The sequence below is a fragment of the Brachyistius frenatus genome, unplaced genomic scaffold (assembly GCF_029030835.1).
Source record: "Brachyistius frenatus isolate BFR_SWC_R1_liver_20210118 unplaced genomic scaffold, ASM2903083v1 Contig_63, whole genome shotgun sequence".
NCBI classification, from domain to species: domain Eukaryota; kingdom Metazoa; phylum Chordata; class Actinopteri; family Embiotocidae; genus Brachyistius; species Brachyistius frenatus.
The window spans coordinates 726,835-738,551 of NW_027210662.1; the positions used below are offsets into that span (position 1 = coordinate 726,835).

General features: G+C 41.6%; 1 protein-coding gene and 2 non-coding genes across 5 annotated transcripts in view; all 3 read right to left on the reverse strand.

Annotated features, from left to right (window-relative positions):
* camsap1b (calmodulin regulated spectrin-associated protein 1b) overlaps window positions 1-9,226 on the reverse strand; it is a 28,206-nt gene extending 18,980 nt beyond the window's left edge. For all 3 annotated transcript variants that reach the window (XM_069706504.1, XM_069706503.1, XM_069706502.1), the window contains exons 1-3: window positions 8,807-9,226; window positions 6,771-6,937; window positions 1,800-2,062 (exon numbers count right to left, since the gene is read on the reverse strand). In XM_069706504.1, the coding sequence (XP_069562605.1) occupies window positions 1,800-2,062; window positions 6,771-6,936 (429 nt within the window). In that variant the 5' untranslated portion in view covers window position 6,937; window positions 8,807-9,226. The remainder of the gene's footprint in view (window positions 1-1,799; window positions 2,063-6,770; window positions 6,938-8,806) is intronic.
* A 1,386-nt stretch (window positions 9,227-10,612) lies between these two features.
* Window positions 10,613-10,684, reverse strand: trnaq-cug (transfer RNA glutamine (anticodon CUG)). The gene has a single exon. It is a non-coding gene; the product is annotated as a tRNA-Gln (tRNA).
* An 867-nt stretch (window positions 10,685-11,551) lies between these two features.
* Window positions 11,552-11,623, reverse strand: trnaq-cug (transfer RNA glutamine (anticodon CUG)). Its single transcript has one exon. It is a non-coding gene; the product is annotated as a tRNA-Gln (tRNA).
* Window positions 11,624-11,717: the final 94 nt, after the last annotated feature.

Here is an 11,717-nt window from a genome sequence, read left to right on the forward strand (position 1 = left end):
AAGTATTAGCACTCGAGTAACCCTCTTAACACTGATGCCCTGATTAAACCAAAGCCTGATGCACAGGCCTCCGCTTTTCAGTTGTCTGTGTGTGTGTGTGTGTGTGTAGAAATATATATTACATTTTATATTATACTGATATAGTATTTTTTAAGAACAAGTCAGGAGGTCAAATCTTGAAAAATGCAGCAAATAGGATGCTTATGAACACGAGTTAAAGCAATGCGGTTTGAATAAAACATGCTCTTCCTGATCAGAACACCGCATGAATGAGAGTTGGACATCGACACACATCCTCCGATTACATTTAGATTTACAAAGTCTGAAATTATCCGACCTCTAAACTACAAATTGTGAAATAGATCAAATAAGAAGTTTCCATTTAGACACGGCAACAAATGTATAATATACTTAAATTAACCATTAATTCCAGCAGTGCAATTTCCGTTTTAGGACTGCATAATAATACTAATACTGCCTTCCTCTCTATTTTTGTCAACATTGAGGATGCAACCATGTTGAATGAATTGTCAGCGGACAAAGTGAGCAGAGGTGTTGTGTTTATATTCAGCATGAGCTCCGTGTGGTGGGCAGTAGACAAAAAGAGACTTCTGACAGTAAGTGTTTGGACCAGAGAGCATGTCGCACCAAACAGTTCTGGTTTTCAATCTGAATATGTCAACTTGGCTGTTGGAGAATTCTGAAGAATGTCCTTTACCATTTCTTGACCTAATGACCAAAAATAACCATAATAACCCAAAATAACCAAAAATGAACACATTTTAATCAAAAACAACAATTATTTGTTGCCACCAAAAAATGAAATGTAATAATTAATTGTGGTCCATCCTAATTGTCACTGCTGGCTTTCAACATAAAAACGCTGGTGTGCTGATAATGAGATGCTTCCTTTTAACATATGTTACAACTGTTAACTGTAAATAAAAACACGAGCGAGTATTACATTTGGAAAAAAGACCAGCTGTGCTACAAAAGTTTTCCAGTAAGAGATGAGAACAGGTGTTCGGTTATGGACATGAGAAAACATAGATGGGGAAAATAAAGTTTGGTTAAACACCTTCATGACAGACTAGATAAAACGGCACACGAACAATCACGCTCACACCTTAATCTCAGCCCCGCTTTGCTTGGCAAGTCCTCACACAACTAGCACGACAGTCAAATTCCACCTGCTAATTTGAATATAGCTGATAAGGATGCAACCAAATAATCTGGACACTGCTCCACTTCATGAAGCAGCAAAACATGCCAAAACTCAGTTGTGTATGAATGTGAATTGCAATTGAAAACATTTTAGACGTATAATTTTTCCAAGTTAATGTGTACAATCAACACATTAAAGGCGTCTTTGCGACCCAGAAGCCTGTAGCGGAGATCTCTGGCACTGCTGGATCAGGATAAAAGCACAAGCTACTTCCACTGATTTCACTGTGATAAGATAATACATCAGAAGCGGAAAGAGCTGGTGTTGTTGCAGGTAATGAGAAAGGTTGTTATAGCTTCTGGCCTGGTTTCCTTCTTCTCTCACAGGCAAGCCGTGTTACAAGTTACATTTAGTAACTTGTAACACAAGAGTGATCAGTAAGAGTACCGACATCTCGTTATTACTGAATTTAAATTTCTCCCAAAGCAGTAGCTACATGTGAAAACGATCAATAAGCACACATTGGGATGGAAAGTTTTAATTTACTTAGAACTCGGTTATCAAAAGGGATTCCCAGTCGTTTTATTAGGAAACTACCAAAGTGTGTAAATCAGCTTTCAGTGCATCCACTTACCATCTTGATGGGCATACAGGCCAGATCCCCCTCTGTGACAGGTGTGTCGTCACTCTCAACGACATAAATGCCCTTCCTGGACAGAGCCTGGATGACGGACAGGTGGGACTGAAGAGACACCGCCTGCTCCGTTTTGAGGATGAGGGCGCAGACTCGGCAGTAAAGCTCGCTGGACAGCAGGAGACGAATAACAGGCGGCTTGATGTGCTCCTGGTCATACTGGTCAGTGTAGAACGGGTCCCTTAAATCATCTGGAATATGGTCTGCAATAGAGAGAGCGATAGTAGTTGAACCATGTGGCATCGCCATGTTCTCCTGAGAAAGTACGTGCAGTTTAGCTTCAGCTAGCTCAAACTGTTACCTTAATTGAAGACAGTTATATAGGTTAGCTGGTCAGATAAAAATATACAAGATACCCATGATGAAGCAGAAATAAAATCTCCGTCTACGTCAGCCTACGCCTAACAAACTTCAACAGTGTCAACAGGCTGCAGGAACGCAACAAAGCATATCCTTTCTACGTAATATTTGTTCTCGGCCAGCTTTAGTTTACTTGGAGCATAAGATGGCCATTTGTGATTGTAAGTAATAGCTTACAATCATGGGAAAGAGATCCTTGCAAAGCCAAGTCCTCCGTGAGGTCATGCTTCTCAGGTGACACGGTGGTCTTTGCCAGCACTAATTTAACAATAGCCACAAAAACGAAAAGAGGCGATTCTGTTGCTTTGGATGTGAAGTCATTCTCATAACCAGAAACCACAGCCATATAAGGGCATGGGATGAAGCAGCCAGCTGGAGGCGTGCACAAAACACAAACCACACATTTAGGATTAAAATAGGTGAAATAATGCACAAAACCTTTCCAAATTCCTGCACTACACAATATAGTGTGATGGTAGAAATAACCTTGTTCTGTTGAATCTGTTTTGCACTCTGAGCTGAGTAATACAGTATAACCTGTATGTGTGTATGTGATGTGTTCTTGGTGCCTGCACTGACTGACCGGATAAAGGGAGCCACTCGTCAGCAATCTCCTGTTCACAAAAACAGGGAGGCGGGCAGGCGGCTTCTTCCAGCTGCTGTTGTGGATGATAATGTACCAAGCACAAAAGCTGAACTGCACAAGTCAGGAAGCAAACTACGCTTCGAGTAATATCTAAAACATGGTGGAAAATAAGTATAAAACCATGACCTAGCAGACACATATCACAATGTCGCTTAAAGCTGCACGTTCTGGAAAATTAGATTTTGATTTATTTTTTTTTGGTCCGAATTCAATTCACTTTGTAGATGTTTACATGGTCAAGCTCTCATTCTATTCCAGTTGTTTTTGAGGCCTTCATCATTCATGATTGGTCATTCATTGTATTTAAGGTGCTCTTGACCATGATCATTATTATTTTACTCCAAATCAACAACAGACTGTGACAATTTCTTCAGTATGGGAACATTTTAATCAGAACAAGGATTGGATAAGTTTCCTTACTTCTCATCACAGGTGGGGTTTCCCAGTTTACTCAATTTCTTTCTTAGTTTTTGTGATTCATCTAAAGTGAACTGTTGCTCATCTCTCTTCTGATGTTATATTTGTTTTTATCTGTGCTTTTCCGTGTGCACAATTCACAAGGCTTATCACAGTCACAAGACTGTGATAACTGTGAACTGTGACTGTGATTTGCTCACACAACATAGCAAGCAATTAAAAACTACTGGTTCTCCCTGCTAATGCATAGATGAAGATTTGTTGTCATGCGAGAGTGCAATTGCAAAGAGGCATGAATTTAAATGGTAAGTTGAATGTGACTGACCTTCTTTCAGTAGCTGCAAATGCTCGGATCACATTGATCCTGTATTGTGTATTCGACAAGCATCACTGTAACACATGCCTTGCCAATATGCTGTCTGCCCCCAAACACATGGTGGAAATAAGGATGTTGTTGTACAACAACATTAATCTATTGTGCGTAACACCTAGCGGTTTGGGTCATTCCTGGAGAGCCGTGTCTGTGAATGTAAACACATGGGAACAGTGGGAGTAATTGTGTATGAAAACAAAGAGGTCTGCCAGGGCGAGTCTTCACGATTGACTTCATTCCACAGACACTGATGTCCTGTGGCAGCTGCCCCCCACCTTCCTGCATCCCAGGGCCAGGCTGAAAAACATACTAACTGGGTTGGGGTGGAGCATGGAGACCGGGCCTGGCAACAAGACCCAGGAGGTGTTACAGCAGAGTCAGCCAACCATGACCAGCACTATACCATGATCTGCACAGGCAGGCAGAGCAAGGACCAGCAATGTGTCTGCAACCATGACGGGCTCTCTGTCACGGCGGTGTTGTGTCTGGCTGTCTGTCGCTCGGGGTGGGAGCAGCTGTGGCACATTCACAGGGCAGGAGGACAGGAGAGCATGTACACAAATACAGACTTGCACGATCAAACACAGGGAAGAGGAGAACCACGCAGATGAATACAAATCCCTGACAACCACCGCATCACACGACAGTCGCACTTATTCACAAATGAACCCACGTCACATCCAACTGTTTACACATCACTGTTTAGATCTGTCAGTCACTGCACAAGCAAAGCAAACAACTGTGCATCTTTAGCATTGTAGCAGACACCATATGAGCCATGAGGTGAAAATAAAATGGGCCTAATTTACTGAGTTCCCAGGGGGGAAGATAATCTCAGCTGCACCTGAGAGTTGCCTCCTTCTGGGACGTTAAAGCTTTGAGGCTGCTGTGGGATTTATGTTGCAACAGAACAATATCTCCACCCAAGTTGATCTGAGATGCATTGTTTTTATCAGTAGGAAGATTCTCTTACGCTCCTTCTTTCGGCCTGCATCATTAGCAGAAGCCTATGATGGCAGACGGTGAAATATTCAAGCAAATGCCTCCGACCCTGGGTATGAGCTCAGAGGACAAGATGAGCCTCAGTAATGAACCCTCGAGCAAAGACGGGTTTAAACAAACAATAACTTCCTATCTATAACCTGAATTACCATTAAAACTCAGATTTGACTGTCACTTGTTTTGAATGAATGCTTCAGTGGCATTAGGAAATCTGTGTAATGACCACAGATATGTACGAGGCCACAAAGGAAAGCTTATATGAGCCTCGGAAATAATGGCAGATGGTTTGACCAGAGAATAAACTGATGCATCAGACATGCAAAGCAGTGAGTGATGGGACTTATACAGCAGATAGATGAGGCTTCGTCTGAATAGCTCAACCGCTATGGGAAGGAGACACCCTGTAGCACATCAAAAAGGTAACGAGCAGCCCTTCAGCAAAACAGTGGCTGTACTCGCTTATATTAATCCGGCAGCATTTTCAGACACTCATGATTAATCACCGGCCAAACAGTCAAGATGTTCTCTTCTGGCATGTCTGAGCATAGATGTTAAAAATGTATTAAGTGAGTGAAGGAAACATTAGGCCGGCATTCACACACAATATTTTTCCTCATGGTTAATATACATGTAAGCACAAGGACAACCTAGAAGACATGGTCTGTAATAATTCATTGTGTATTCAATATGAAAACATATCACCCGTCTCAGCTGGTCTATAGGACACACTGAACGTTTCAACAACTGTCACAGTAGTGAAGCTCCTAATGATGGTTAGTTACATGTTAGGAAATCAAGCTAACTCAGAAGCAAGAAATAAAAAAATACAAAACAACCCCCACATATGACTGTTAGTTGCCATTAAACAGCCTGTGATAAGAAGTGCTGCGCACACTGACTCACAATAAAACCGAGATATGTTCTGTATCTCGGTCAGAAACACTATGTGCCAAACAACGTTTATCTGGCTCCAGTGGCTGTATATAAACAATAAACAATATCGTAAACATTTTTTATTTATACACTTGAGTTTCATTTTTAAGCAAGTATTTGTTATATTTTGTATTCCATATTAGAAACATATTTCAGTATAAACTATAATAGTTCCACAGCAAAACAAACTAAAGCTTCCAAAATAAATACTGAATCAATACGCCTCCAAATCAGCTTAACTGTAGCAGTCATAATGGTAGGGTTTACAATAAGTCTAGTTAATCTTACCTAGATGCATGTAATAACTGGCAACAAGCCTTCAATAGCTCCCAAACTTCACATCTAAAGAAAATGCATATAACCACATAAATAAATAGTTAAGGACATCTAGTAAATATCTTTCTTTATCATGTACGTGACCAGCCGTACCCAGCCAAAGAGTAAACTGACGACATCAACTACACAACAGAAGATAAGCAGTGATAGTGCTGCTTTTAAGGCTGCTGGCTCTGTAGCCACGACAAAACAGATCCTTAAAAGGTTGTCTTGAATTTCACACAACTCATCCCTGAAATATATTCAACTCTTGACTGTTAAAACCAGAAACAAGTCAAGAAAATCTGGCCTAAAGGCTCAGCTACTAATGCTGATAGAATCTTAACAGGGAGTGAGTGACTGGCAGTGCAGATCAGTAATTTCCATGCCCTGAGTACAGACCAACAAATACAGCTTAATCCTCAGTGCCTGTCACTCAGCCTGATTTGGGTTCAGTCTCTCTGGCCACCCGACAAGAATGGAAAGATCTGATCAGTCAGAGAGGGCGTTTCAGTTGCCAACTATCACGGGGGAATTGGTGTTGGCTCGAGTGCACACATGCAAAGATATTTCTTTCTCTTGGGTTTTTGCTGTCAAAGTTTGTCTGCTGAAGCACAACGCAATCTGCTGACCATCAGTGTGTTGAGAAGAGTAAACGCATTGTTCCAGCAATGCCATCTGAGATACCACAGAGAATACCAGTAAAATATTCTCAAGAACTCTCCGTGGTCAGAAATATGCATGCATGTCTATATATACAGTGGTTATCATTTACAAGTAAGCTATACAGCAGCCTGTAAATGCAAAAAGGAAATGTACCGGAGTGGAGTATTAGTGGAGCATAAATGTAAATTAAATTACTTACCAATGCCATAGGCTTTGGCAAACAGCCACCGCAGGTTGGCAGCTATTTTTGCTCTGGCAGAGTCGTACATCTCCGACGGTACAACGTCCATTGTGCCTTCTGCAACCCCAGCCAAGTCTACTTTTCTCCTAGTACTGTCCCCGCCAGCACACAAATCAACATCCATCCTTTAAAAAAAAACAAAAAAAACCAACAGAAAAACATACCGTTTAAGTCAAAATTATACAGAACATACTGCTGAGAAAGGGACATGTCCAAATAACAGGATATTAGCAATCCACAATCTGTCAAGTTGCACATTTGCTTGGAACAGCTTGTGAGTGGCTGGATGCTCAATTAGAGAAAATCATCAGTAAATAAACAAATAAAATCTCACTGCATCTGGTGTTTATCCATTATTACTGAATTGTGTTTAGGTTCAGTGTTTTATCCTCATTTAAGTGGTCCATTATTCCTACATGTGGTGGTTGAGACAGAAGGATCAAAGTGGCGTCTGTGCAGGCATATCGTTCATGATGTCAAAGGCTTGATGACAGAGTAGAGACGGTATCTTTACAGGACCCGCCACTTAAATTCACCTACAGTGAAGCCACGGTGACGTAAAACAGCCCTGAAAACAAGAATGAAACTCTGGTCATTGTGTACACTGTGACAAGCACGTGGTGTGCTGTAGTAGTCCACAACGACGGTCTTCCTTTTGTGATCAGACTGAATGAAAATTACTTGGCAGCAAGTGCACGCAAGACCACAAACAAGTGGATGAACTGCACTGATAATTTGGTTTTAAAAAGTGCCGTGCAATTATGGTGATAAAGATTATTATAACAATTAAAGACAGTCTGCAGGAAGACAAGCAGACAATCAAACTTCTGTCGAGGTGCCTGCATCACAATCAAAGTACTTTCACTTTTAATTTCTCCATCAGGAAGCTGATTTCTTGACATCTCTTGTGTTTTACTGAAATACACCACAGCAGTGATAAACATGTATAATTGATCTGACTGCAGGACGTCCCACGGGATGTTGTCTTCGTTTCCCCCAGAAAACTAAAGTGAAGCTCGGTTACTGTCACATTGTTTTATTATGTATTATTATTATTATAATAACATAATCTCAACATCACCATCAACGGCCCACAGCGGGCTTGTTGGGACTTTAAGACGACCGCTGGATTACAGCTGGATTTTAATGTTGGTTTGCGGGTGTTACTTCATTATCAAGGGGAAGTGCCGTCAGCTGACCCGGTCCACATGTCCCTAACATGAGGTGAGCTGACCCGGTCCACATGTCCCTAACGTTACGTTAGATGACCCGGTCCACATGTCCACATGTCCCTAACATTACGTTAGATGACCCGGTCCACATGTCCCTAACGTTACGTTAGATGACCCGGTCCACATGTCCCTAACATTACGTTAGATGACCCGGTCCACATGTCCCTAACATTACGTTAGATGACCCGGTCCACATGTCCCTAACGTTACGTTAGATGACCCGGTCCACATGTCCACATGTCCCTAACGTTACGTTAGATGACCCGGTCCACATGTCCCTAACATTACGTTAGATGACCCGGTCCACATGTCCACATGTCCCTAACGTTACGTTAGATGACCCGGTCCACATGTCCCTAACATTACGTTAGATGACCCGGTCCACATGTCCCTAACGTTACGTTAGATGACCCGGTCCACATGTCCACATGTCCCTAACATTACGTTAGATGACCCGGTCCACATGTCCACATGTCCCTAACATTACGTTAGATGACCCGGTCCACATGTCCACATGTCCCTAACGTTACGTTAGATGACCCGGTCCACATGTCCACATGTCCCTAACGTTACGTTAGATGACCCGGTCCACATGTCCACATGTCCCTAACATTACGTTAGGTGACCCGGTCCACATGTCCACATGTCCCTAACGTTACGTTAGATGACGGCCGTGCGTGAAAACATGGAAAGCAGCTAACTAGCCGTTAGCTCGCACCGCTGCACTCGTGAACGACGCTAGCTTAGCTGGAGAGACGTTACCTTGAAAGGTGTGGTGTGTTCCCGAGTCAGCCCGTCCGGGGCACCGCGACTAACCAAGGACCCGCCTCGTTGCACAGCGGCCCGCCGTGGAGAAAAAACACCGGCAGCAGCGACGCATCGTAGCCCAGCTCGCGGCGCTAAAAAAAAAAAGCAGGGAAGCGAGTCCGCTCGGTCTCCTCCCAGAAACAAGGTCCGATTCGCGGCCTGTGAGACCGCCGCTCCGCGGCAGACCTCCAGCTGGAGCAAACACCACCGGGCAGGAAAGGGTGGAGGAGGAGGGTGGAGGAGGGAGATCAATCTATCTCTGTATTAAACGCCTCATGTCAGATAAAAATATATGTTTAAGGCTCTCGAGCAACGCAGCGAGGACAGCGGTGTGTTGGCGCTCTGCTCCGACAGATGAAATCATCATCCAGCCTTCCTCAAAATCACCACTGCGCATGCGTGATTACCTTCCAGACTATTACCAGTAATACTGGTAACGACTGTCAATAATACACAAACAGCAACTCACTCTCCCGCTCCTATTTCATTCATATCTTTAAGGTATTTAACACTGAGTATTAATTTACCCCCCAAATGATGAAGTCTACATTTCTACTGAAATTGTAAAAGAAATAGGCTAATACAAATATGTTTTTTTTTCCTACTATTTAAGCCACAATAATACTCTTGTTTACTCTTAAATAGTTTCTTCACTCCGGTATGCACTTATCATAATATATGTTCATGTTTCTACCATTATGTTGTTGTGCTGTGTTGTCCCTGTGACGTTGACCAATGGTGACATCTAACGGTGAATAGAGGTATAACAATGTGAAGTATTGGCGTGGTTTTGTAAAGTAATAGTGCTGCTGTCTTTGAAATAAAATGGCAAAACTCAGAATGTAATTTTAAGTATGGTCGACTAGTGGTCTGTCGTGCTGTAATTATTATCAGCTGCTGGAGAGATGTGTAGGCCTATTTCTAATTTAGGTAAATGAATCGCTTTGGATTTTTAAATAATCCCTTTGGTTTTGTCACAATTATAACTACACTTCTGTTTGCTCAACCTGAAGTGCTCCCAAAGCACCTAAAGGATGTGATCAGTTCAACGCAACTTTTTTTTTTTTTTTTTTACCAACATTTTACCAGTTAATCAAAGGAAAGGATTCACAACAGAAACACAAAGAAAGAGTAGGCTATACAATATATTTATAATAATCCATAATATTAGAAATTGACATAGATAATCACATTTTAAAATAAAAGTAAAAATATTACATTCTACTTTGGATATGTCTATTACATTATGATTCAACCTTTGATGATGAATGGAAGAAGTTTTGAAAACGTCTTGAGAATGCATGGATTTATTAATTTGTAAAGTCTTTTATCAATCAACATCTTTATTGTCTAATGAGATAACAAACCCCTAAAGCAGCCTACTCCACACAGTCAGACAAATAGGATGACAGTAAACTAAGAGATTTAAACAACCTAAAAACACATTTTATTTTTTTTTCCCGCAACTATGCAGATAAAGATATTTAGATTTTATGTGCCTGGCAAAAAAAAAAGCTGAACCCCCAGATTCAGATTCAGAGTCCACAGTGCAAACCATTACACCACGGAGCCAAGAGATCACTTTCTTAGAGTTCTACAGAATAATGTTCCACCTAAGACCCCTAGTATCCAATAGTATTTTGTTAGAAGGGATACCGCAAGAGGAAAGCACTTTGACTTATGAGTACAATCAAAACACAGCTACCAGGGGAATACAGGAGATTCTTCCACAATATTCAGCGTGCACCTTTTCTCAAAACCAGGTTCCACCGAGATTTGAACTCGGATCGCTGGATTCAGAGTCCAGAGTGCTAACCATTACACCATGGAACCACTGACATTGGACTTGAACTACTATTAAATACACTGATTCCAAAATTTATTTATTGACAGGTCTAATATTCAGGGTATAGGACAATGTGAAATATTAAAAAAGAACTTTACTTAATTTTAAGATAGACACATATCCAGTAGCGGTGTGTTGCTGAGGTAGGAATGCAAATCACTTGGTTGGTACCGTTGACTGTGAATCACGTGGTCTAAGTTCAAATGTTAGTTGGATCTGAGTTCAAGTAAAACAAGCTTCCAACACTCAAAGTTCTGATTTCCAATCATTAGGAACAGCCATAAAAATGGACTAACAGACAGAGTGACTCCAAAAATGAACCCGGATACAAATTTCTAAAACATTAATTGGCTCCATATGATCCAAGAGAACCAACTTTCAGAGCAGTGCAATATGAACAGAATATGCATTGGGCACTCACACAATCAGTGTATCAGAGCAGTCAAAGGTGCTGCGTTCATGTCCCAGTCTCATCTGCAGGTGTGGGTTCGAGTCCCACTTTCAGCATTCCATGTTTGGTTCCTATTATCATCATCTTTGGATGCATGTGTACTGAAAATGTGGGAGAATAACAAGCACGAGACATTGTATATACAAAGCTCTGTCACAGACATTACTTGGTAACACGATTAACAGTACAGATCAGGTAGATAACGGTCTCCACTGAGATTTGAATTCAGATTCACCAGCTCAGAAGTTACTATGGAACTCTTTCCAAACCACAACACCCAGATTCACAAGGTATTTCGTTACAAGAGAATTAAAGTTCAGAGTATTAACCATGAAGCCAGCGAGACATGCTGTTCATCCAACTTAGAGGTTCAGTGGCTGGTGCTAAACTGCAGTAAAGTTTTAGGTCCCACCGAGATTTGAACTCGGATCGCTGGATTCAGAGTCCAGAGTGCTGACCATTACACCATGGAACCACACACCAGCTCACAGCGTGGCATTACTGAAAATTATTGGACTTTAGAGTACAATCAAACCACAGATTTTCAATTTGTACCCATTATTTTTTAT